Source organism: Ambystoma mexicanum, chromosome 11 (genome assembly GCF_040938575.1).
Source record: "Ambystoma mexicanum isolate Mex_15411 chromosome 11, UKY_AmexF1_1, whole genome shotgun sequence".
NCBI lineage: Eukaryota > Metazoa > Chordata > Amphibia > Caudata > Ambystomatidae > Ambystoma > Ambystoma mexicanum.
In genome coordinates this window covers 1,378,903,837-1,378,926,736 of record NC_090934.1, presented here as the reverse complement: position 1 = coordinate 1,378,926,736, position 22,900 = coordinate 1,378,903,837, and the positions used below count along the sequence as shown (strand labels likewise).

Here is a 22,900-nt window from a genome sequence, read left to right as displayed (position 1 = left end):
ATGCAGGCCTGCACATGCACCCTCCAAAGACTTCCTCCGCATTTTCCACCAGGGTGTCGGCAAGCATGTTTAGTTCATGCTCACTGAACCTTGGTTTGCGCCGTCGGATGTTTCCACATGCTGCAGACATGTTCCTTGGTGCTCCTTCACTGGACAACTCCTGTGTGTGGAGGATTGCAATGGATTGTGTTTGTAAAGATGGCCGCCGGTGAGTTTCCCGTTCCTGAGCAAATGACGTTACTTCCAATTCCGGTGTTGACAGTACCGTTGTTTATGGGTTGTTGAAAACAGTGTTGTTGTTAACATCGATGGTGCCGTTGAGTGGTTGCTGGCAGCTTTACCGGTATGCCTTTGCTACCGTTACCGGAATGCCGATTTGTGCGGCATCGCATGCTCGGAATGAGCCGTTGTATCCACACACGGAGCATGCCGGTATTGGTGGCTACGGCATACCGGAATCTTTGGATTTTTACCAGCAATCTCGTAATGAGGCCCATGGTGTTTCAAGGTGCCACTAGACAAAAGGGGAGGGGGGACAAGGGAGAAAGAGGACAATAATGGTCCTCCTATGCCTTGTGATATTTGGCTAGTGTGAGTGCAGTAACAAGAAGTGTGAGGGAGAGGGGCGTGGGGATGTGAAAGAGAGGGAAGAGGGTCGAAGCAGCTAGGCGAGTGCTAAGGGAAGGCCAGATAGGCAAGTGCCAGGGATTGCATGGAGTGCAGGGGTGAGGGAACATATGAGAAGTGTGAGAAAGAGGGTGGAGTGAGCGGGGGGCTGCTCTGTAGAACTCAAAGGGAGCCAGGCAGCCAGTCACTGCAGCAGATGGGGGCATTAGAAGGGGAAGAGGAGAGGGAAAGAAGAAGAGCAAAGGAGGGTCTTGGGAAGCTTCCAGAACTTAAGGAGATCTGTCGCAAGCCTGTGAGGGGCAGGGAGACCATTCCAGAGGGAGGCTCCTGCGGAGGAGAGAGATCTACCCCCCACTCTCTGCTTAGTGAGGCGGCTGACCTGCAGAGAGTTGGAGCTAGAAGACCGAAGGGCTCTAGCAGGGAGGTATTTTGGGGGAGAGAGTTGGAGGTAGCAGGGTCCCGGGCCCCAGAAAGCCTTATGGATGATGCCGAGGGTCTTGAACTTGATCCTAGCAGTAACTGGGAGCCAGTGGAGGAAGTTTAGGGCTGGAGGGATCCGGCCCCTAGGCTTGAGGCCAAGGATAAGTCTTGCAGTCCTATTCAGGATTAGTTGAAGGGGCAAAGGGAGGATAAACGAAGATTGAGGAAGAGGCTGTGTTGCAGTAGTCCAGCTTAAAAAGGACCAGAGCTCTGGAGACATTGAGTTTCTGGGGGAAGGTGAAGAAAACGAGCATGCCTCTGAAGAGTTGCAGCTGATAGTGGGTCTTCTTGGCAAGGTCTGTGGTGTGAGGAGAGAAGGAGAGAGACGAGTCAAAGATGACATTAAGGTTTTTGTGTCACAAGAGGGTGAGGGGAGGGGACCCATAGAGGGCAGCCAGAGGGAAGGAGGGAGCAGCGGTCCCAATGAGAAGGATCTCCATCTTACTGGCATTAAGGCAGAGATCATTGGCAGTACACCTTGCCACAGTAGCGGTGAAACAGTCAGGGATGAGAGAGGAGGAAGGGCAGGCAGTGGAGGGAAGCTTGAAGGAGTGCTGTGTGTCATCTGCATAACACTGTAAGTGAGGAGAGAAGGAGGAGATTAGGTGTGCCAGAGGGGCAAGGTAGTTGTTGAAGAACCACAGCAAGAGGATAGAGCCTTGAGGGACGCTGCAGGGGGAGAGAAAAGGGTCTATTTGAACCTGAGATGGTTGGTCAGAGAGAAATGAGGTCAACCAGTCCAGTGCCAGGCCTGTGATGCCAAGGGTGTCACTGAGCCAATTTGTCAGGGTGGCATGATTGACCGCGTCGAAGGCAGAGGAAATATCCAGAAGGATAAGAATGGATGGAGAGTTGGAATCGAGATTTCAGAGCAAGTCTTCACGGTTGTTCAGCCGAGCAGTTTCCGTGCCTCTGGCTACTCTAAAGCCAGACTGGTGGTCGTGGAGACAACCAACAGATTCAGTGTGTTGGATCAGTTGGGGAGATGACCAGCTTCTCCAGGAGTTTGCCCAGGAAGGGGGTGATAGGTAGCTGGGCAGGAGGGGTCGGCAGAGAGCTTTTTGAGGAGTGAATGCACAAGGGAGACTTGAGGGAAACCGGGAAGGAGCCAGTGGCAAAGGAGTGGGTACAGAAATCGCAAGACAGGCAATGTTTTCCTTGATAGTTCTGGAGGAGCAGGGAGCACCTGTTTGGAGGAGACCTTCATAGAGAGGACTTTTCTAGAGACCTTATACAGTGCTATGGGTGGGAAAGAGGAAGGAAGGGGCCCGAGGGGGGCCTGAGAGCAGGGGGGTAGGAGTGAGGGGATGTAGAGGAGAGTGAGAACAAGATTACCTGAGTTTTGGGTAAGAAGTGGAAGGCCAGTGAGGTACAGAGGGTCAGGGATGGCAGGGAAGAAGTGGAGACTGCAGTAGGATTGGTGAGTTCCTTGCAGATTTTAAACAGTTTACCAATGTTGTTAGTTGCTGCAGAGATGCAGGCTTGAGTATGGGCCCTCTTCTTGAAGTGGATGGAGAGCCTGTAATGCCTTTGGAGCAGGCAGTAGGCAAGTCTGTCAGATGATGTGCCTGAAGCCTGCCACTTCCACTCAGAAGCTCTGCACTTACATTTCAGAGGGGCTAGGTCGGAGTGATACCAGGTGTTGCGCTTAGAGGTGGGCTTCATGTGGATCCTTATGACAAGGGCAAGGATGTCCAGGGTGTAGGTGATGGAGAGGTGAAGATTAGCAAGGGCAGAGTCAGAGTGGGAGTCACTGGCAGGAGTGGGAGGGGGCAAAAGCAGCAACTGACACTTGCTTCGTCGGAAGGAGACTGGCAGTGCAGGCAGAGGTTTAGCCGGGGCACCTAAGAGATCCAGGTGAGAGGGCAGAGAGTATGGTCAGACCAGGAGAGCGGTGTAGTGAGAGGGTTGGAGATGGGGATGTCTGCTAAAATGAGAGCATCCAAGGTGTGTCCAGCTAAGTGTGTCGGACCAGAGGGAAGAATGGTGAGGGAAAGAAAGTCACAGAGGCCGCGGAGGAGTCCAGTGGCCAAATCAGGAGAGTCAAGGAGAATATTGAAGTCTCCGAGGAGGAGAAGCTTGGCGGTGGAGGCCAGAAGAAAAGATGTGACATCGGACCACTCTGAGAGAAAGAAGGAAAACGTGCCAGGAGTTCTGTAGTTGGTGGCAAGAGTCAACAAGAGGGTTGGAGAGACTCGAAGCCTGCAGATGAGGCATTCAAAGGAAGAGTAGGTCTGAGTGGGAATGATAGTAGTGGGACCCATTCTGGGAAGATCAAGGCCACTCCGCCCCCAGAACGGTTGGACCTGGGCTTAATGAGGATCTTGTAGCCCTTCAGGATGAGTGTGTCAAAAGCAGTGACCGAGCTGGCAGTGAACCACATCTCAGTGAGAGCGAGAAGAGTGAGGTCAAAGTCTTCATGAAGCACACCGATAACAGAGGAGCGCTTAACGGCAGCGATGTGGTACACCCATCTGTGTTGGAGAAGGGGCCAGAGGGGAGGCAGATGGAGGAGTGGCAGGAGAAGGAAGGAAGTTGATGAGAGAATGAAGATGCCTATCAAGAATCAGGAGGTTGGGCTGAGAGCCCTGTGCCATGACAGTGCCGTTCTGATAGACATCAATGATGCACCTAGAGGATGCAAAGCCAGCCAAGAGTACTTCCCATCTGGTGACACCATCAATGGGCGATGAAGAGAAAGGGGAGAGGACATCTGTCAAATGAACAACATCTTTAAAAAAAAGTCAAACTGCTGTGAAGCCTATCATGAAATGATTTATTGTGATATTCACCTGCCGCACAATTGCCAGTGCCAAAAATACCCTGTGCCAAATAATATCCTGTGCCATGATGGCTATCTCTTATTTGCACAATATTATGTATCTGGTGGAGCACCTTGTGCCAAGCCAACAATGCTGGAACATATTTGCTGACGCACTTTCTGTCTCCCTACTAATGGATGGCTGTTCCCTTCTAAATGTATTATCATTTCTTGGAGGTAGTGCTGTTGAGTTCCTTCTCTAAGAAGGCATTGCAGGTGACCCATTGCATTGCTCCTTCAAAATGATTGTTGCAACAACCTTCCCTAGACATGTTTTCTGCTCTGGAAATAAAGAGATGTCCCTTGACCCATACGGTTGCCAAGTCTGAGAAAAGAGACATGATGTATATAAATGATATTCATGTATGCATATTCCACACAATTTGGTTGCAGTTGCAATCTGCTTTGCCACAAATTAAAACCGAGGCTACTAAATTGTACTATGTTGAACTCCAACTTCTTGCTAACATATCAGGTCTTTAACTTAGAAGGTGTATGATGTTTTTGGGTGCCATTTTTATTTCACTTGTGTGCTAGCCTGCCAGCCAGGATCATCCATTCCAGGTCCAAACATCTAACTTGCATATACCGGACTCCAACCAGCCAAGGCTTTTATGCTATCTGCCTTGAACCCCTCTTTGAATGTTGCGGTCATTGCCCTAATACAGAAAGTGTGTGTGAGCGGTAAGGGGGACTGTAAAGTTACAGTCTGCCAAACCTGCCCTGGTGAAAACCTTATGCAGTATAAACTTAAATTGAAATGTCATGAGCCATGAGGTGTCTTTAATAGGGATCGAATGCCTGGGAAAATTAAAGACCTGTGAGTCTTTAAGACTATTGGAAGTAGGAATCATTACCCAAACTCCTTCATCTTGGATATCTCTCATTGCCTGATTGGAGAACTTTATTTCCCGGATAGCCCCGCCTGATCATGTTAGATCACCCATGTGTAATTCCTTTTTGGGGGGATGTCCTCCTTGCTGCTTGATATCAGTTCGCTTATCTATAGCAACCCTAAAATTGCTATTGCCACAGCGGCCATTTTTAAATACATGATTATGGCATGTTAAGCCCAACTCATTAATGACCATTTTGGGGATGGAAGTTGGAGGGTGGGGGAGGGTCTCAGGAAGGTAGTTTGGGCTTGGCAAATCCAAGGTGGCTGGCCTATTCCACATGGTAATATTCTCCAGCTAAACTGCCCCCCACGCCCCAACCCGTGTCTGTCTGTGAACAAAGGGACCCCGGTATTTATCTCACTCGTGTGACTTCCACGTTCTTACAAAGGCCCCTGTTTTTTCTAGGAAAATTGTCATGTTTCCCAGCAGAGAACGAATAACATCCTGGGCATGGCCCACCATGTGTTGTGGGTGAACTTAGCGCCCAGACACAATACACAAATGGCTCTTCACTGCAGGGCAATGGGAAGGTAAGTGGAAATAATAAATGGCGTCAGATTGGGGCTTAGCTTCGTCACTTGCCACTATATCAGACCTTCTAAAGCTGTATAGTTATTTTTACACAAATGAAGTTATGCAGTTAAAGTTACTTCGATCATGGGTAGCAGTACTTTTTAAGGTAGCAGTAATTTTTAAAGCACAGCATGACTGTTGAAATGAACTTTGATTTCAGCAGGCTGCTGTAAAATGGAGCATTTTCAAGTGGGGCCTGTTCAGCAGAGTGCACTTTCTGAGATGGAAAACCACCATCATTTTGCATAACAAAAATGTAAAAAGCTCTAGATTACACACCGTCATAGATGGCATTCTGTAACAAGCCCCCACAACTCCCAGGAACTCTTGGGCACACTTCAAGGCATCACTCATCCACATGATGACATAGCGCAATGCGATCGCCAAACTAGTAATCACCTCCAAAAAGTTCTTCCAGTCAGAAAGGGATGTTTTAGTCCTTTCTTTTAATTACATTTTATCAAAGCACTGAAAAATATGAATGAATTCATTGATCACAGTGCATAAAAGCAAGAAAACAGAGTATGAAGCCCCACACTAAAACATGGTTTTATTGTATTGTTTTTCCTACATCATACTGAATGCATGCGCGGCTAACGCCAGTTTTCTGGCCTGTCTATGTTATATAGGTCTGGTCCTTCTAAAATATTGCCTGGCAAGTATCTTTGACTTATCTGACAAATGTGCATGTAATTTGGATTTGGTTACTTGCACAATAAATAACATATAAAGTATAGCAGAGCCCATAACTGTAGACAGTTGCTCTTGGAGTTCATAGACTGATTTATACTGTTAAATGTTATGTTAAAGGTTCTTATACCTCACACTGTTTGTTTGTTTGTTTGTTTATTTATATTGCGCACCAGATCCAAGGGTATTCAGGCGCGAAGGCAGAAAGAGGGTTGTTTAACTTAGGTTACATGTTACAAATAAACAGGGAGTACAGCTACGGTTACAATGCTGTAGACATGTAGTGTCAAAAAATCACAGAAGTATGTACAGTGAGTTTACAAGAATGCAGATGTGACAGATAAATAGAGCAGAGCAAATATACAAAATATACATGAGATCCCAAATTACAGTAGGGCGAAGTTAGGAATCATGATCTTTTAGCCATTGGATCAGATTGGATCTGAATTGCTGGTAAGGGAAATATTCTCTTAGAGCAGTTGGAAGGGAGTTCCACAATTGTGCCGCTTTAACAGCGAAGCTACTCCTGTCAGATTTAGTAAGTTTGAATCTGGGCACTAACAGAAGGTTAGAGTGAGCTTTTCGTAAGGGGCGAGAGGCTGTTTGTCTGGTGAATCTGTCTATAAGGTATTGCAGGGCTGCATGGTTAAGGCATTTGTGTGTAAGGGAGGCTGTTTTGAGGAGGATTTTGTCTTTAGTGGGGAGCCAGTTGGTAGATCTCCTAGTTCTGATATGTGGGCATTCTTAGGGAAGTTTAGGACGGCTCTCAGGGCATTATTTGGAAGTGTCTGAATTTTGGAGGTGATGTATTTGTTACTGCCTATGTAGAGGGCGTTGCAGTAATCTAGTTTCGACAGGATTAATGCCCTTGCTAGAATGACGCAATTATTAGGTGAGAAGAAGGGCTTGGCTGCTCTAATTAGCTTGCAGGTGTAGGAGGTGGCTGAAGCCATGGAATTCACTTGTTTACCAAAGGTAAGCGTGGAGTCTATATAAAAACCGAGAGTTTTAACTACTTTGGCTACAGTAATGATGTTATTGTCAATTATAAAGGAGTCATAGTTGGGGCCCAGTCTTTTGATGTTGGAAGAAGTGCCTAGAATGAGGAGTTCAGTTTTGTCATCATTCAGGCATAGACCTTGGGCGGCCATCCATGCCTGGATGATGAGGTAGACTCTATTCACAAAGGCCAAGTCCTTGTCATAATCTCCTGTCAACGGGATGAGGATCTGTGTATCGTCTGCATAGTTAGTGTAGGTGATACCAAGACCGTCGAGATCATCGAAAAGGGGCTTTGTGAAGATATTATAGATGGTGGGAGATACGCAAGATCCTTGGGGTACGCCGCAAGTAATGGGTGTGGGGTCTGCAGCTGCTAGAGGAGAGAAGACTCGCATTGTCCTGTTATCTAAAAAAGACTGGATTCATGCGACTGCTTCCTGGGAGAAGCAGGCTGCCGTGACCAGATGATTGCATAGTATTGAATGGCCTACCAGATCGAATGCGGCAGAGAGGTCAAGGAGTAGTAAGAGTGAAGTCGTGACTTTATCTCTTAGTGTGTCTATTTGTGCCTTAAGGTCTAGGAGTGCAGTCTCGGTTCCATGCTGTGGTCTGAAGCCGGACTGTAGGACTCCTAGGAGGTGGTTTAGTTCCAGGTGGTGCTGAATTTGTTGGTAGGCTACTTTGTCTAGGATTTTCAATAGGAACGGCACAGTGGTTATGGGGTGGTAATTGGTTGGGATGGAGGGGTCCAAAGTTTGCTTTTTGAGGAGGGTGAGGTGCCAGGAATGTTTCAGGTTGCTGGGTATGGTACCTGATGTGAAAGAGGCATTTATAAGTTTAGTGATTAAGGGTGAGAGTTCGCGGGCGGCGTCTTTTATGATTTGGGCTGGACATGGGTCGCCCTGGCAATTAGAGGGTTTGAGGGTGAGGATGACTTTCTCGACTTCTTTGGTGGAGACTTTGCGAAAGTAGAAGGGGGGTGTCCAGAGGTTTCAGAGTCGGTAATGGGTTTGTAGTAGCCTTGGAGGGGGGCCTATGTTAACAGTGTTTGGGACAGTTATGGACGCTTTTTTGTTGTTGATCTTCGCCTGAAGCATTGTTATCTTGTTGGCAAGGGCATTTTGTATGCCTGAGCACCAGTTCTTGTCCTTGAGGCAGGAGTCGGGAGCTTGGGTGGGGAATTCTACTTCCTTTAGGATGGCGAACAGTTCTTTTGTGTTGGATTTGGCTTGAGTGATACGGGTGTTGTAGGAGGTTTGTTTCGCTAAGATGATTTCTTTTTTGTAGAGGGTAGCTAATTTCTTCAGGTTGTTTTTGTTGGTGTCTGAGGGGTCTGATCTCCAGGTTTTTTCGCTTAGGCGTTTCTTATGTCTGATGTCTTTCAGTAAGGGTGTGAACCAGGTATTTAGGTGTTGGCGGGGTTTGCTCTTCCTAATTTCCAGTGGTGCGATAGTGTCCAGAGAGGCAAGCATCACTTCATTGTATTTTTCTACCATGGAGGCTGGGTCAGACTGACCTGAAATGGAATTTAAGGTGGGGATAATGAGGGGGATAAGATTTTCAGGGGTAATATTTTTTTGTTTCTAGTAGGTGCAGTGGGGGCTAGGGTACTGTTGTTCATAGGTTTGGTGGCTTCTAAGGTAAAGGATACCATATAGTGGTCAGACCATAGCTGAGGCATTATAGAGGTGATAGTAGTTGGGCAGTTATGTTTGGCAATCCAATCGAGGGTCCTTCCTTTGATATGTGTGGGATCTGTAATCATTTGGGAGAATCCTAGTTCCTCCAGGATGTTGTTCATTTTTAGGGCATTGGGGTCACCTGGGTCATTGAATCCAAGCTTGAAGTCGCGTAGGATGAGGCTTTGAGTAGAGTTTTTTAAATTGTCAGATAATAGGTACGTGAGGTCTTCCTCAAAGGAGCCTATGGGGCCTGGTGGTCGATATATCAGGTGGATGATGATGGTTTGATTATTGGCAATGGTGAGTTTAGCTTTGAGGGATTCGCAGGAATTGGTTTTATTGGGTGAGGAGAGTCTTAGAGTTAGGTTGTTTTTGACAATTATAGCCAGGCCGCCACCTCTAGATGCGGTGCGATCAATGCGTATAGGAGTGTAGTTGTCTGGGATGGCTAACATAATGGCTGGTCCTGCTGCGGGATGGAGCCAGGATTCCGTGATGGCCAAGAAATCCAAGTTCTCATTTTGGATTGTGAATCTAGGTGAACCCTGTTTGCACATGCATTTTTAGCCCTAGTATGAATTCTGAATCTAGGTGAACCCTGTTCGCACATGCATTTTTAGCCCTAGTGTGAATTCTGAATCTAGGTGAACCCTGTTTGCACATGCATTTTTAGCCCTAGTGTGAATTCTGAATCTAGATGAACCCTCTTTGCACATGTATTTTTGCCCTAATTTGAATTCTGAATCTAGGTGAACCCTGTTTGCACGTGCATTTTTAGCCCTAGTGTGAATTCTGAATCTAGGTGAACCCTGTTTGCACATGCATTTTTAGCCCTAGTGTGAATTCTGAATCTGTTTGCACATGTATTTTGCCCTAATTTCAATTCTGAATCTAGGTGAACCCTGTTTGCACGTGCATGTTTAGCCCTAGTGTGAATTCTGAATCTAGGTGAACCCTGTTTGCACATGCATTTTTAGCCCTAGTGTGAATTCTGAATCTAGGTGAACCCTGTTTGCACATGCATTTTTTAGCCCTAATGTGAATTCTGAATCTAGGTGAACCCTGTTTGCACATGCATTTTTAGCCCTAGTGTGAATTCTGAATCTAGGTGAACCCTGTTTGCACATGCATTTTTTAGCCCTAATGTGAATTCTGAATCTAGGTGAACCCTGTTTGCACATGCATTTTTAGCGGTGGGTGGTCATAATTTCGAAAAAAAAATGTCGACAGACAAAAATGTCGACAGACAAAAATGTCGGAAAAAAAAATGTCGACTTTTGTTTTTTTTAATTATATATTTATTTTAGGGGTTCGGTAGTTAAAAAAAAGGGAAAAATTAAAAAAAAAATTAAAAAAGGGGGGTTGGGGGGGAAATGCACGTGCAAATAGGGTTCACCTAGATTCAGAATTCAAATTAGGGCAAAATACATGTGCAAACAGATTCAGAATTCACACTAGGGCTAAAAATGCATGTGCAAACAGGGTTCACCTAGATTCAGAATTCACACTAGGGCTAAAAATGCACGTGCAAACAGGGTTCACCTAGATTCAGAATTGAAATTAGGGCAAAATACATGTGCAAACAGATTCAGAATTCACACTAGGGCTAAAAATGCATGTGCAAACAGGGTTCACCTAGATTCAGAATTCACACTAGGGCTAAAAATGCACGTGCAAACAGGGTTCACCTAGATTCAGAATTCAAATTAGGGCAAAAATACATGTGCAAAGAGGGTTCATCTAGATTCAGAATTCACACTAGGGCTAAAAATGCATGTGCAAACAGGGTTCACCTAGATTCAGAATTCACACTAGGGCTAAAAATGCATGTGCGAACAGGGTTCACCTAGATTCAGAATTCACACTAGGGCTAAAAATGCATGTGCAAACAGGGTTCACCTAGATTCAGAATTCACACTAGGGCTAAAAATGCACGTGCAAATAGGGTTCACCTAGATTCAGAATTCAAATTAGGGCAAAATACATGTGCAAACAGATTCAGAATTCACACTAGGGCTAAAAATGCATGTGCAAACAGGGTTCACCTAGATTCAGAATTCACACTAGGGCTAAAAATGCACGTGCAAATAGGGTTCACCTAGATTCAGAATTCAAATTAGGGCAAAATACATGTGCAAACAGATTCAGAATTCACACTAGGGCTAAAAATGCATGTGCAAACAGGGTTCACCTAGATTCAGAATTCACACTAGGGCTAAAAATGCATGTACAAACAGGGTTCACCTAGATTCAGAATTCACACTAGGGCTAAAAATGCACGTGCAAACGGGGTTCACCTAGATTCAGAATTCAAATTAGGGCAAAATACATGTGCAAACAGATTCAGAATTCACACTAGGGCTAAAAATGCACGTGCAAACAGGGTTCACCTAGATTCAGAATTCACACTAGGGCTAAAAATGCACATGCAAACAGGGTTCACCTAGATTCAGAATTCAAATTAGGGCAAAAGTACATGTGCAAATAGGGTTCATCTAGATTCAGAATTCACACTAGGGCTAAAAATGCATGTGCAAACAGGGTTCACCTAGATTCAGAATTCACACTAGGGATGGAGGTGCATGTGTATACAGGTACAATTAAGTAGAGGGTTCGCCTATGTTTAAGGTTCACACTAAACTAGAAGTGGCATGTGCAATCAGATACAGTTAAGCAAAGGGAGTCACCTGGGTTCTAAATTCGCCGTACAAGCAAAATGACATAGGCGCAGATTGAGACATATTGGGTCACATAGATTCACGATTGTAAACGGCTGAAAGGTGGTGTGCGGACAGTGAGTGCCAAAGCAGTGCCGAAGGTCACTAGCTCCGAAGTTCCCAATGGGGCGAGTAAGTGGCAACCTGTGTGCCACCTGTGTGGTTTCTTGGCGCTCTGGCAGATCTGTAAGGCAAAGAGGGAGGTGGGTAAATTAGTAGGACTGAGCGGGATAAAAGAACAAGAGAGCTCTGATGTGCTGTTGGCAGCTTCAGTTCGGTGACACTGTTCACTGAGCGTAGGGGTGTTTTTCTGTTGGTAGCCGCCATCTAGTGTTGGGCGAGACTGTGTGGCTTTTATCGTTGTGGTGGTGTTGAGAAGTGTGTGCAATTTGTTGTGCTTTAGAGGTATGGTTGTGTCTAGTTCAGAGTTTGAGAGGTGTATGCAGAAGGGTGAGTTTTTTAGTAGGGTTAGTTAGTGACAGTACCTTTCCTACCCCCGCTGTTCCGACAAAGTGCCCGTTCCATATTTAGCACTGTGACCCCATAGTAAATGGCCGAGTCCCTTAAAAAATGTGGTCATGCTGCCACATGGTCACTGACATAGCAATCCACACCACACCTAAACCTAAGAAAAGATATACTACAACATTATAATGTCACTACACAAGTCATCGCTGCTAATAACTCTCTTAAATGTAATGCTCTGTTTTTTTAATGCCTGTTCAGACTACGGTCTGCCTAAGGGCAATTCACCCCACACAGGTTCGAAGCCATTACAATGGCAGTAAAGCGCTGTACAAATATCCAGTAAGATAACATTTCTTGCATAGGGAACCATGAGGGGCTCTGTGGGCCGGCTTTTAAAGTAGTTCCCGGCTCAAACTGGCTTTGCGTGCAGGACAGGTTAAATATAGGGCAGTGGTTAAACATAATCCCATCGAGATAAGTCTGATTAGCCAGCAGTGCTGAAGGTTACAAAGCTAGCTATCCATACAGAGGCACCGCACTTTGGACACCATTCTGTCAGACCTTGGGGGTGGGGGGAGAGGGCGCAGGGTGCAACATTGCCCATAGACATGGTCACGTGCCTTTGCTGCTTTCCTGTGCTCTGATCATTGTTGCTATATTTTTCACTTTAGGATCACTTCTGAATGATGGTCTGTTCATAGTGCATTCAGTATTTAAATACATGACTGTTATGCGCCTCCCAATTGAAGCCATGCATCGATTATTTATTTGGGGGTGGGGGGGGTAAAGGTATTTAGGAGAGGGTGGTTCAAAGGAGGGGGATGGCCCGAGGTCTGTTACAGGGCTTCAGTGAGCTTAATCTAGGCTTTCCTCAAATACTACATTTTCAAGTAAAAAAAATGGTTCTATTTTTGTTGGTTTTTTGTTGTTGGCGCTTTTATATTTTCACATAGAACTGGTCCAACGTCCTTGCAACAGCTTGATCGTAGCTCTTTATCCTTTTTCTGAATGAAAGCTATAAAACCTGCTGAGTCTACTATACCTTGCTGTCTTTCAGAGAGAAGTGCTGCGGTTGAGGAAGTGCTGCCAAGTCTGCAAAAAGAAAATGTGCGAGTCTTTTATTTGAGTGGCGCGTCTACCACTGATGGGGTCGATAGCCTGTGTGATAAGATAGAAGCAGCTTCCGAGGAGCCGGTTCCCCGCTCCTTCAGGTCGGCGGTTAATTTTAAAAGCACAGCCGTCTTCATCTACACCTCAGGGACTACAGGTAATGCAGCTGCACCCTGCGGCCTGGGGTTTTGGATTATTCAAAAAGCTTTAAAGCACGGGTCAGCAACCCTGGTCTCTCCAGATGTATGGACTACAACTCCCATTAGCCATAGCCAGCATAAAGCAGGGATCACAGCCCTTCTCTCCAATGCTAGAAATGGAAAAAATATATTGGGCGAACTGTCACCTCTTTGGAGTGGTGGGGCTGTGGGAAGGAGGGGGCAGGCCAAAGGTTGTGCAACACAGTGGGCCTCATTACGAGTCTGCGGTAACCCTGCCGGGGCTACCGGTGGGTTACCAGCACCTGACTTCCCAGTGCCACCGGGAAATTCCTGGCACCCCGGGAAGTCAGGCGCAGATAAAATATAAGTATATGGGAGTGGGCACAAGGAAGCACTGGCACCATTGCTAACGGAGCCGGTGCTTCTGTGACCGGTCTGCCTACTGTGGCCGCTGTGCCCGGCAGGGTCAGACACCGCAGGCAGACTCCGAGTTTGCCGATCATAGTCTTGTTCTACATGTTTGTCCAAAACCATCCTTTCAGCTTTTCTTCTATAATTATTTTTTAATTTGAGCATGGTCTTCAATATGAAAATAAGGATGTATTTTGCATAAATTATGGCCTGCTAATGAATTTTGTGTTGTATGCATACAAAATATACATATGTAAAAATATTGTGCACTATCACCCCATCAGACATCTTTCTTGGTAAAGTGATTACGAACACCATAATTATCGACTTGCACAATTATACTCTGCACAATTTCCTACAGGATTGCTGTGATAAAATGACTTCTGCGCTGGATAAAGGTGAAAAGGACACAGCCCGACAGGTGTACCTCCTTCGCCTCCTTAAGGTGGGGGGGCGGAGGAGACAGAGGGCAGGCTATACTCTTCAGGAGGGATGTTAACCAGCTCAGAAGCAGACCAAACATTGTTGTCCAATCAAGGTTCTATGAAAATACGCTACTTCAATGAAACTGAAAATAGAAACGTACTCCTCAAAAATACTGTAATCCACCTCTTTAAAATAAGGCTCAGGTATGCAGACTTTATAGTGAACAAGGGCACTCTGGGTCTGCTGCCAGAGGTGCACAGACCATCATTTCAGCAGCAATGTCAAGTTCACTGAACGTGTCCTTTTAAAAGGTAAGGAGTAGTCACTAGTGACATTTTAAGGCATACCAGGGAGACAGAACCACTTCAAATACCTGTAATGCTTGTTCCTGGGGCTTGCCTGTGTCGAGCCAGGCTTCTGGGCGCTTTGCAATGGGTCGAGTTGGCTTTGAGAGGTTTCAAGTGAAGTGTTCCTGATGGTTCACAGGCGAGTTGGCTCAAGAGAGTCCAGCAATGTGATGCAGTCGTTTAGCAGTGAATGGCTCGAATCGGGTGAAAAACAGGCAGGCAATAGGTCGGGTCGGGTCGGCCCGAAGAAGTCAAAGATGTAATGTGGTTTCCCTGTGGCAATCGGTTTCAGTGGCTGCAGAGCAGGTAGGGAACGGGGCAAGACAGCTGCTCAAACACGGATCAAAAGGGCCCAAAGTCAAAGGCAGCTCTGGGTGCTTGCAGTGTCTAAAAGAGTCTTAAAAAAATCCAGCCGGCCCAAATACTGATAGAAGAAGAGCTGTTCTTGATGTCTGTTTGCTGGGGGACCCCATACACGGTTTCCACCGACGAGTTAAGTCCTTGATCTGCACTTCCCAAGCTGGAAGGTTTGTAGAGTGCACTGGTAGGGTCTGTAACCTCCAACGAGCAGGTTGCTGGTTACCAGTTTTCTCAGCTTGCAATAGGCCTTATCCAGCTAGTAGATCACCCCAAATGTTTCTCTAGAATGTTTGGAGAAAAAGGCTTGCCTATTCCTTGGAAGTCTGTGTCTTGACCTCTATGGAAGAGGACTTCGGAGGTGACTGTATCCCCCTCGAATATCCAGGTGTAATTTCCTTCGGTTGTCCAAAGATTATTCAACACAGTGTGCGGTCTGATGCCTTTAAATATCCAATATCCCACAGAAGATTAGTTCCTTTCTGTAAGGGGTCCACCCCTGACTGATGTTTCAGAGTCTTCTTCCCAGTGGTGTCATATCGAGAATGTTTGTCTGCAGGAAAGCGAAGGGAGTGCACTGGAATTTGACAGCCCTAGCAAATCCCAAGGTGGTGGAACCTCTCTTTCTGGAAAGTCCCCTCCTCCACTACTGTTTTCTACTCCCCTCTCCGATCGCTCCAAATCACTATCTATTCATTACCACCCTGGTGTGAGCTCCGCTAACACAACCCTTCAATCGTTTGAAGTGGCCTGATTCAGCAGCCAGCTCTGCAAGAAACCCCAACAACCCGGGTAAGGCGGTCTGGAAGCCAGACCTACTACCTGTGCTCTGATCCCTGTGTAAGGTGCTTCGCCTGGTCCTTGGCAGAAGTTTATTCCTCGGAAGTCTCCCCACTCTGGTACCTGTTGGTGCTCTACTTCATCTACATGTTCATTTATTGATGACATTTCTCTCTCCGTAGACTCCAATTAGGCCATTCATTGAAACGTTGAGTGACAAATACAGGGAATTCATCCCTTCTTCAAAGGGGGAGCCACCTCCTTTGAGACTAGGGAGATGAGCCTCCTATGCATAACACTCCCCAAGGGACAGGGCATGCAGAATCCCACTGGGGTGTCACAAGGAATCCCCAAGCAAGGCTTTTACTCCACCTCCCTTTAATCCCAACAGAATCCCAAGTGTGTGTTTGGTTATATGGGAATTGAACAGGGCAGTAATGTACAGGGCCATTTAAAAGTGGATGGCTTGGTTTCTGCACTGTACCTGTTGCTGCCCTCGTATGAAGAGCGCAACCAATGGATTCTCCCATCTTGTTCCAGGGAGGAACATGAACACCCCTGCCACAGACACAAGAGCAGAGATCCAGCCGGAGAGCGAGAGAGGCTGGTCTGCGTAGCAGCACAGGAGAGAGGCCATCTCCCTTTCAGGAGGAACCTGGAGGCAGAGCCACTCGGATGGCATGGTTGGTGGAGGAACAGGGTAGCCTGTTGAACGCTGCCACTTCTATGAAGGTCAGGAGTCTGAGGAGCTCAGAGCTGTCCAAGAGGTGCAAGTGTCCTACTTAACTGACATCGAAATCCTGTCATCCCAAGATGGGAGGAACCAATGTAAGCGACCTAATTGCAAAGACCGGAGCAAAGTCGAAGGTGCAGTCTGCGATGGCCCGGAGAGATTGCCTCCCCCAATGAGCAGCACCGAAAAGAAGGTACGCTGCACAGGTTGAGTAACGGGTGAAGGGCGGTGAGGCCACAGCATAGCCATCAATGGGCTCAGATTCCATATACCCCAAGAAAGCGTGAGAAAACCGACAAGCGAAGCAGGGCTGACAAGTCCAATAGCCCACACCGGGCTGAGAACTAAAATACCCAACAAGGGGGTGAGAAAAGTGGTAACTGAAGAAGGGCTGAAGAGCCCAAGCCAGGCACAAGGTACCCCGAGCTGGAGTGAAAGACATTTTCAGTTATGCGGATTCAGACTACACCAGACTACTAGAGCCTGTTGTTTCTGATGAGGAGCACACATTCAGAGAGATTGGATACATTTGCAGTTACAACTGTTTGAACTGTATAACAAGGCTGCTTGGCTGGGAGAACGATTCAGAACATTTGGGTGGGAGCCCAGACCAAATACTACTCAGAAAAGAGAAAGACTAAATGACAATTGAACTACAACAGCAGATCTGGGGCCCGAGAAAGCACTGACAACTCTTTGGGTGTGGGACCGGAAAAACAGCCACCACTCGCCAACATAAGGGAGCAGTAAACCTTTCCTGGACCAAGTTTTTTTCCCTCTTGAAATAGTGGTAGGGTAGATGTTAGGTTAGCTTAGGTTTGGACAAGGATCAGGATTTTTAGTAAGACATCCTAATGAGCTTCCTTTAAAGAATGGGAACTCATTGTAGAAGAAGAGTTGGAAAAGGCATTCTTTCCTTCTATAAAAATGCTCCATTGCAAACGTATCTTCTTGTCTGTCTCGTGTGCCTGACTTACCACAGTTGATCTGCATGAAGCACTCCGATCCTTTCCAGTTGCCTCTGAATCTGTGTCGCCAAGCAGTATTTAAAACTCTGTGAGGTTCCTATAATACCTATCATTTTCAAGTAAATGTAACCTTTTATATTTAAACCTCTAATGCTGCATCTATAAATTCTCCTCTGCCTTTCTTTCCGGCGTCCTGTCAGTTCTATGCCACTATGATTGTTTTCCCCCTTTCCACCCTGTCCTCTTTATGTACAGGTCAACATCAAAGTGCATTCATAAAACCTTGTGTAGATGCCTGTACTCTAGCACCTTGAAGCGTCTCATGTGCTAGATGGAATTTACCGATAATGATCTCAGACCCAAATTACCGGACAGACTCAAAGCATATGGCAAAGTACTACTTTATTGTCATCTCAAATAAAGTAGGACAATTTGGCGAACAAAAAACTGTAGTCCACCACTCGTGCTTCAATTTTGATTATACAAAGGTTTTATACCCCACTGTGCTTCATCTATGACGTCAACAATAGTGGCAAACTGTTAACCCTACTGAAGGGAGAGATTGGTTAAGGGAACATATATACCTATATATCATATACGTTTTAGTAATATCACTGGATGTCCCTTATCTAATAGGCACTCCTTGAACCACCTCTAAACATGTATAATACAGATTATGGCCGAATAACATCAGCAGGTTGGCCTGGACAACATTGTATAGCATGATGCTACATAGACCCTCTTATTGGTTGGCATTCTCTCCCAACCTTGGACATTCGGCTCGTTAGCAGCACGTAAGAAAAATGAAACTCTGGTGCAGAGAGCAACATCAGACTGCTTACTACCCACTTGCTCAATTAGTCCATCATCTCTCATTGGTTAGGCCCCAAGTTAAGGCTTCTTCTTTTATCCTTGCAGCCTTTTATCTGTTCTGGGACGACTTTCAAGGGAGTGTAGGTACACCATTATCTCCACCTGGAACCTAATGAATAGCCCTTGTTTTCGACTTCTGAGTCATGTGTGAGGAGAACACAATTTTGTCCATTTCATACTTGTATTTACTTCTATTTGATTCAATTAGGTGGTGTTATTACTCATCTTGGGCTCTGGAGACTTGATCACTCCACCTTGCATATGATTTTCGCATCTTTGATCGTCTAATACATGGCGCATGCAGATGTTTTGTTCTTTTATTTATCTAAGAGAAATGTGGTATGTACATGGCTTATTCTCTTGACTCCCTTTGTGCCTGGCAATGATTCCTAGAAATAGCATCCTTGATCCCAGGCCAATAGGCTCCTCTGTGTTCCTCACACAAAGCTGTTTTTCCAGCATCTTCTGGCACTATAGCTCTGGTCTGTCTCTGAGGTAGCTTGATTCATTTGAGCACGGGTCCAACGTCCATCTTTTTCTCATGGCTGCCTTAACCAGGCTATGATTTCTTCTGCAGCAAGCGTCTATATGTCTCAGCTACCTTGGGTTTCTACTTATATACATCCACTTCATCTCTCCTTACTTATTTCTTTGATGCATATTATTTCTTGGTATTTGATTACATGTTTCTCTTATCACTTCCAGTTACATCTTTATCCTTTAAGTATTTGCATATCAATAATCAGAGGTACTCTGGACTCAGGGGGCAAGACATTGTATGTAATATTTGTGGACTTCAAGGCTGCCTTTGACAGTGTAGCTCGGTCACGTCTCTGGGAGAAGCTAAATGCAGGTGGGTGACCATCCTGGTTCATTAACATTCTGAAGGGACTGCATCAGCATACAAAGGCCGGGGTTAGGCCTACGGATGAAGGTATGGTAACGGACATGGTAGAACTGCAGAGAGGAGGGAAACAGGGTTGTACCTTGGCCCCGACTCGGTACAACCTTTACATGTCAGATCTACCAGAATGGCTAAGTTGTCCGAGGGTGGGGGGTCGCCCTCTACCCTGTCTTTTATATGCAGACAACCTTATACTTTTAAACCACACATACTCGGGGGCAAAAGCCATGTTCGAAACAATTTGCCTCATTACGAGTCCGGCGGTAGCCGTGCCGGAAAAACCGGCAGGCTGCCGCCAGACCAGTAATACCATTCCACCTCCGTGATTGCCGGAATCACCAGGGGCATTACAACCCTGGTGACCGGCTAATTCTGGAGGTGGAATTCTGTAAATCCCCATTCCCATGGAGTCCCACAGGACTCCATGGGGATGGGGACCATGGAAACACTTGTTCCGCCTATGTCAGAGCCGGTGTTTCCTTGTCCAGATGCAGGCGGGTGGTGTTAATCCCGCCATGTCAGACCTGGCGGGAGTGCACCTCCCGCCTGCAGGACTCTGAATCAGCCAGTCGGGAAACAATGGTGGCAGCGGTTTTACCGCCACCGTTCTTTCCGGACCAGAAGGGTCGTAATGAGGCCCATTGGGTAAATATGCAACACTTAACAAACTAACTATCAACATGGTGAAGACTAAAGTGCTGGTCGTTTCTGCAAAAAAAGTAACATGCCCTACCTTTTAAGACCTTGTTAGGAAATGTAGAATATGTTGACTCTAACCCCTATCTAGGATTGAATATAAGCGGCACCAAAATATACAAGCACATTGTAGAAGCTAAGAAGATAAGAGCTGCAAGGCTGACCCAGCAGATACCGAAATTCGCAAGAGATACAGCTGGCTATTCCCTAGAGGGTATAATAATGTTATATAAGAAATGTTTCTGCCCTATGGTGCTTTATGGACTGGAAGCCCTTGCCATGCGAGATTCAGCCTGGATAGATGAGATCGAAGGTGGCTTCTGGAAACAGATGTTGAGATTCAAAGCTGGGGCCTCAATACAATACATTAGATTGGAACTGGTCTTGATATCACTAAGTGGTGAGCTCTTGAGGAAACAGGGCCTACTATATATGAAAATCCAAGCAGGACGTTAATGTGAGTTACTTGGTTTATATGCTGCCCTTGGACATGGAAAAGACAGTTTTGAATGTTTGGCCAACAACCTTTTTGATCTCATAGGTTTGAACCCAGACTTTTCCAGGGTCTTTACAAGGAAAATAAAGAAATGGGATTGGGTGGCTACTTACTCACATGTGGTGACCAAGAGTAACCATATTTTTATGGAGGGTGCATTGTGTAGTTATCTTAAATCGCAACTATATATCAGACATGTTTGAAGGTCTGTGACTTTAGGTTGAGGCCGCTGACAAATCCGCTCCAAGTATTGGCATTAGTGGGCCCACAATTGAGACTCCACTGAAGTGAGAGGTATTGCTGTCTATGTAAATTACATGAATATGTGGAGACAGTAAGGCATATACTGACAGAATGTAGAAGCATGGGCAATCTATATATGACTCTATTAGGACCTTTTGCATACAACTACGATTATATTAAGAGCGCTGATTTTTGGGTATACTGTCTGAATACAGACCACCAGAAAGTTCACATCACACTTTACCAGGTGTGAGAAATTAACAAAAAGAGACTTGAGACTGTTACCAGATGCAATGACACACATTTCATAATTAGTATAAATAAATAGAAGTTGTAATTACACTGATGAGGTATTTTATCGGTAAAGTTTTATCTAGGAGTTTTTGATTTACATTTTTAAACATTCATAGATCTTAAATTTTTTAATATTTTTTAATTTGTTTTTATATTTTTGTAAAAATATTTTTAGGACATTTATATTGTGTTTTTAAGAAAGGATAGAAGTATAGGTATACTGAATATAGTTATCATAAAGGAATTAAGAAATAAATCATTGGGGTGAAATTGCACACTCAGTAAAATAGTAAGGAATTTTTGGTAAAATGATTGGACTTATTGTATTATGCTAATAGATGTTTTAGACTTGGTGTTTGAAAATGTGATGTAACTTTTTATGCACTATGAATATTTTGTAAAGTTTCTTATGAAACTAAACAAATTAAGAATAATAATATCAATTCAATGTATCTTCATGTCTTTCTTTCATGACGTCACTCTGCCCTTGTCCGATTTCTCTTCAATGCCCAATGGTGTGTGCAGACATCCTTCCACCCTTTCAGTGCTAGGGCATATTCAATACAGTTGTCTGAGTGCATATCGTCTCTCATACTTTCAATGCAGTATTGGAACAATACCTTGTGTCCCACATAGGGCCTTCTCCTGCTGTTCCAATATTAGGGAGGAGAGGGGGCGGAAGCTAGGGATGACTTGCACACCTGCTCCTCTACTGTCACGCCCCGATGTATTTTGAACACACCTCACAAAACGCACTCTCCCCTGAAGACTTGCCAGCAAGGATTGGGACAAGGTCAACGACGCAGAGTTTTGCCATCTCAACACTGGTTTCCATTCAATCGATGGCAGTTGCCATGGAGACGCGCTACGAGCATTCTACAGCGTCTCCGTTGCCGACAACTAAAAGCTCCTCCTCAACGCGCTCGATCACGTGACGGTTGACGGAGTCATGTGATCACCAGTCAGCGTTTAAAAGGGACACGCTGACTACCTTCGACGCTTCACAGCTGATCCTGTTGGGCGTACTACGGATTTCGAACTAAATGTGCTACTGGACCTCGGATTGAACTTTGGACTCTGATTTGGCTTTTCCCTCTCGGTATAGTTGTTTTGGAACTTTGCCTCTACTGGATTTGACCATTTTTTCTGTCCCTGGATTGCTATCGGATTATCCCTTGTCATGAACTATGTTCTTGGACCACTCTGATTGATCTACGTTCCTGTCTTCCACGTCAGGTGGTGATTTAATCCATCCCGTCATCATTGCTGGCTGCTTCTGACACGTTTCCTTTATTAAGTCCTGACCAACTTCGCAGGGTAAGCCTTGTTCCAGATTTATTATAGTCACCTGCAAACTTGGGGTTCTTTGTTTTGACCTAATCACGTGTTTTCCTTACAGCGGTCATCAGGGGCACCTTCCGGCATCTACAGGCATTCCTTGTTGCGACTGACGAAGATCACCACCTGTGGCCTCAAAGATCGCTCGGTGCAGTAACTTTCCTATCTGCCCGAGTGGTACTTGGGGACGGAGGTCCCATCGGCTACACGACCATCAAGTCTTGACAGACTGTGAAGCCCTTTTCTGGTCGTTCAGACGATGGAACCTACTGCCGGGGACCCTGTGGCTGCTTTAATGCAAGCTCTTGCATCCCTTAGAACCGAAGTAGCGGCTGCTACTACCGCGATACATCATCGTTTAGACAATATCCAAAGTACCCGCAACCCTCTACCGGCAGATGCTGAATTTGGGGATCAGGCAACACCCCCACCAGTTCCCACTATACCTGCTACCCCACCTACTCCTGTGGTGTTACCTACACAGTTTCCATTGGCACCTCCAGAGAAATTTCAGGGTGATCCTAGAAAATATCGCACTTTCATTAATCAGTGCAAACTTCATTTTCTTTGCCGACCATTAGTGTTCCATGATTCCACTACAAAGGCAGCCTTTTTGTTATCCCATTTGACCGGGGTTGCAGCTACCTGGGCTAATCCTTTTCTTGAGAATAACCATCCAGCCCTTTATGATTTTGATCTTTTGGTAAGTGAATTAGCCAAAGTTTTTGACACCAGGTACAAAGCCCAGTCTCGGGATCTGGAGCTCTTGGATTTATCTCAGGGCAGACAAACCTTAATAGAATA

At 45.6% G+C, this 22,900-nt stretch overlaps 1 protein-coding gene across 1 annotated transcript in view; it reads left to right on the top strand.

The window, feature by feature from the left end:
* Positions 1–22,900, top strand: part of SLC27A2 (solute carrier family 27 member 2) — a 385,293-nt gene that overhangs the window by 101,713 nt on the left and 260,680 nt on the right. The window contains exon 2 of the mRNA XM_069624975.1: positions 13,017–13,226. Within this exon, the coding sequence (XP_069481076.1) occupies positions 13,017–13,226 (210 nt within the window). The remainder of the gene's footprint in view (positions 1–13,016; positions 13,227–22,900) is intronic.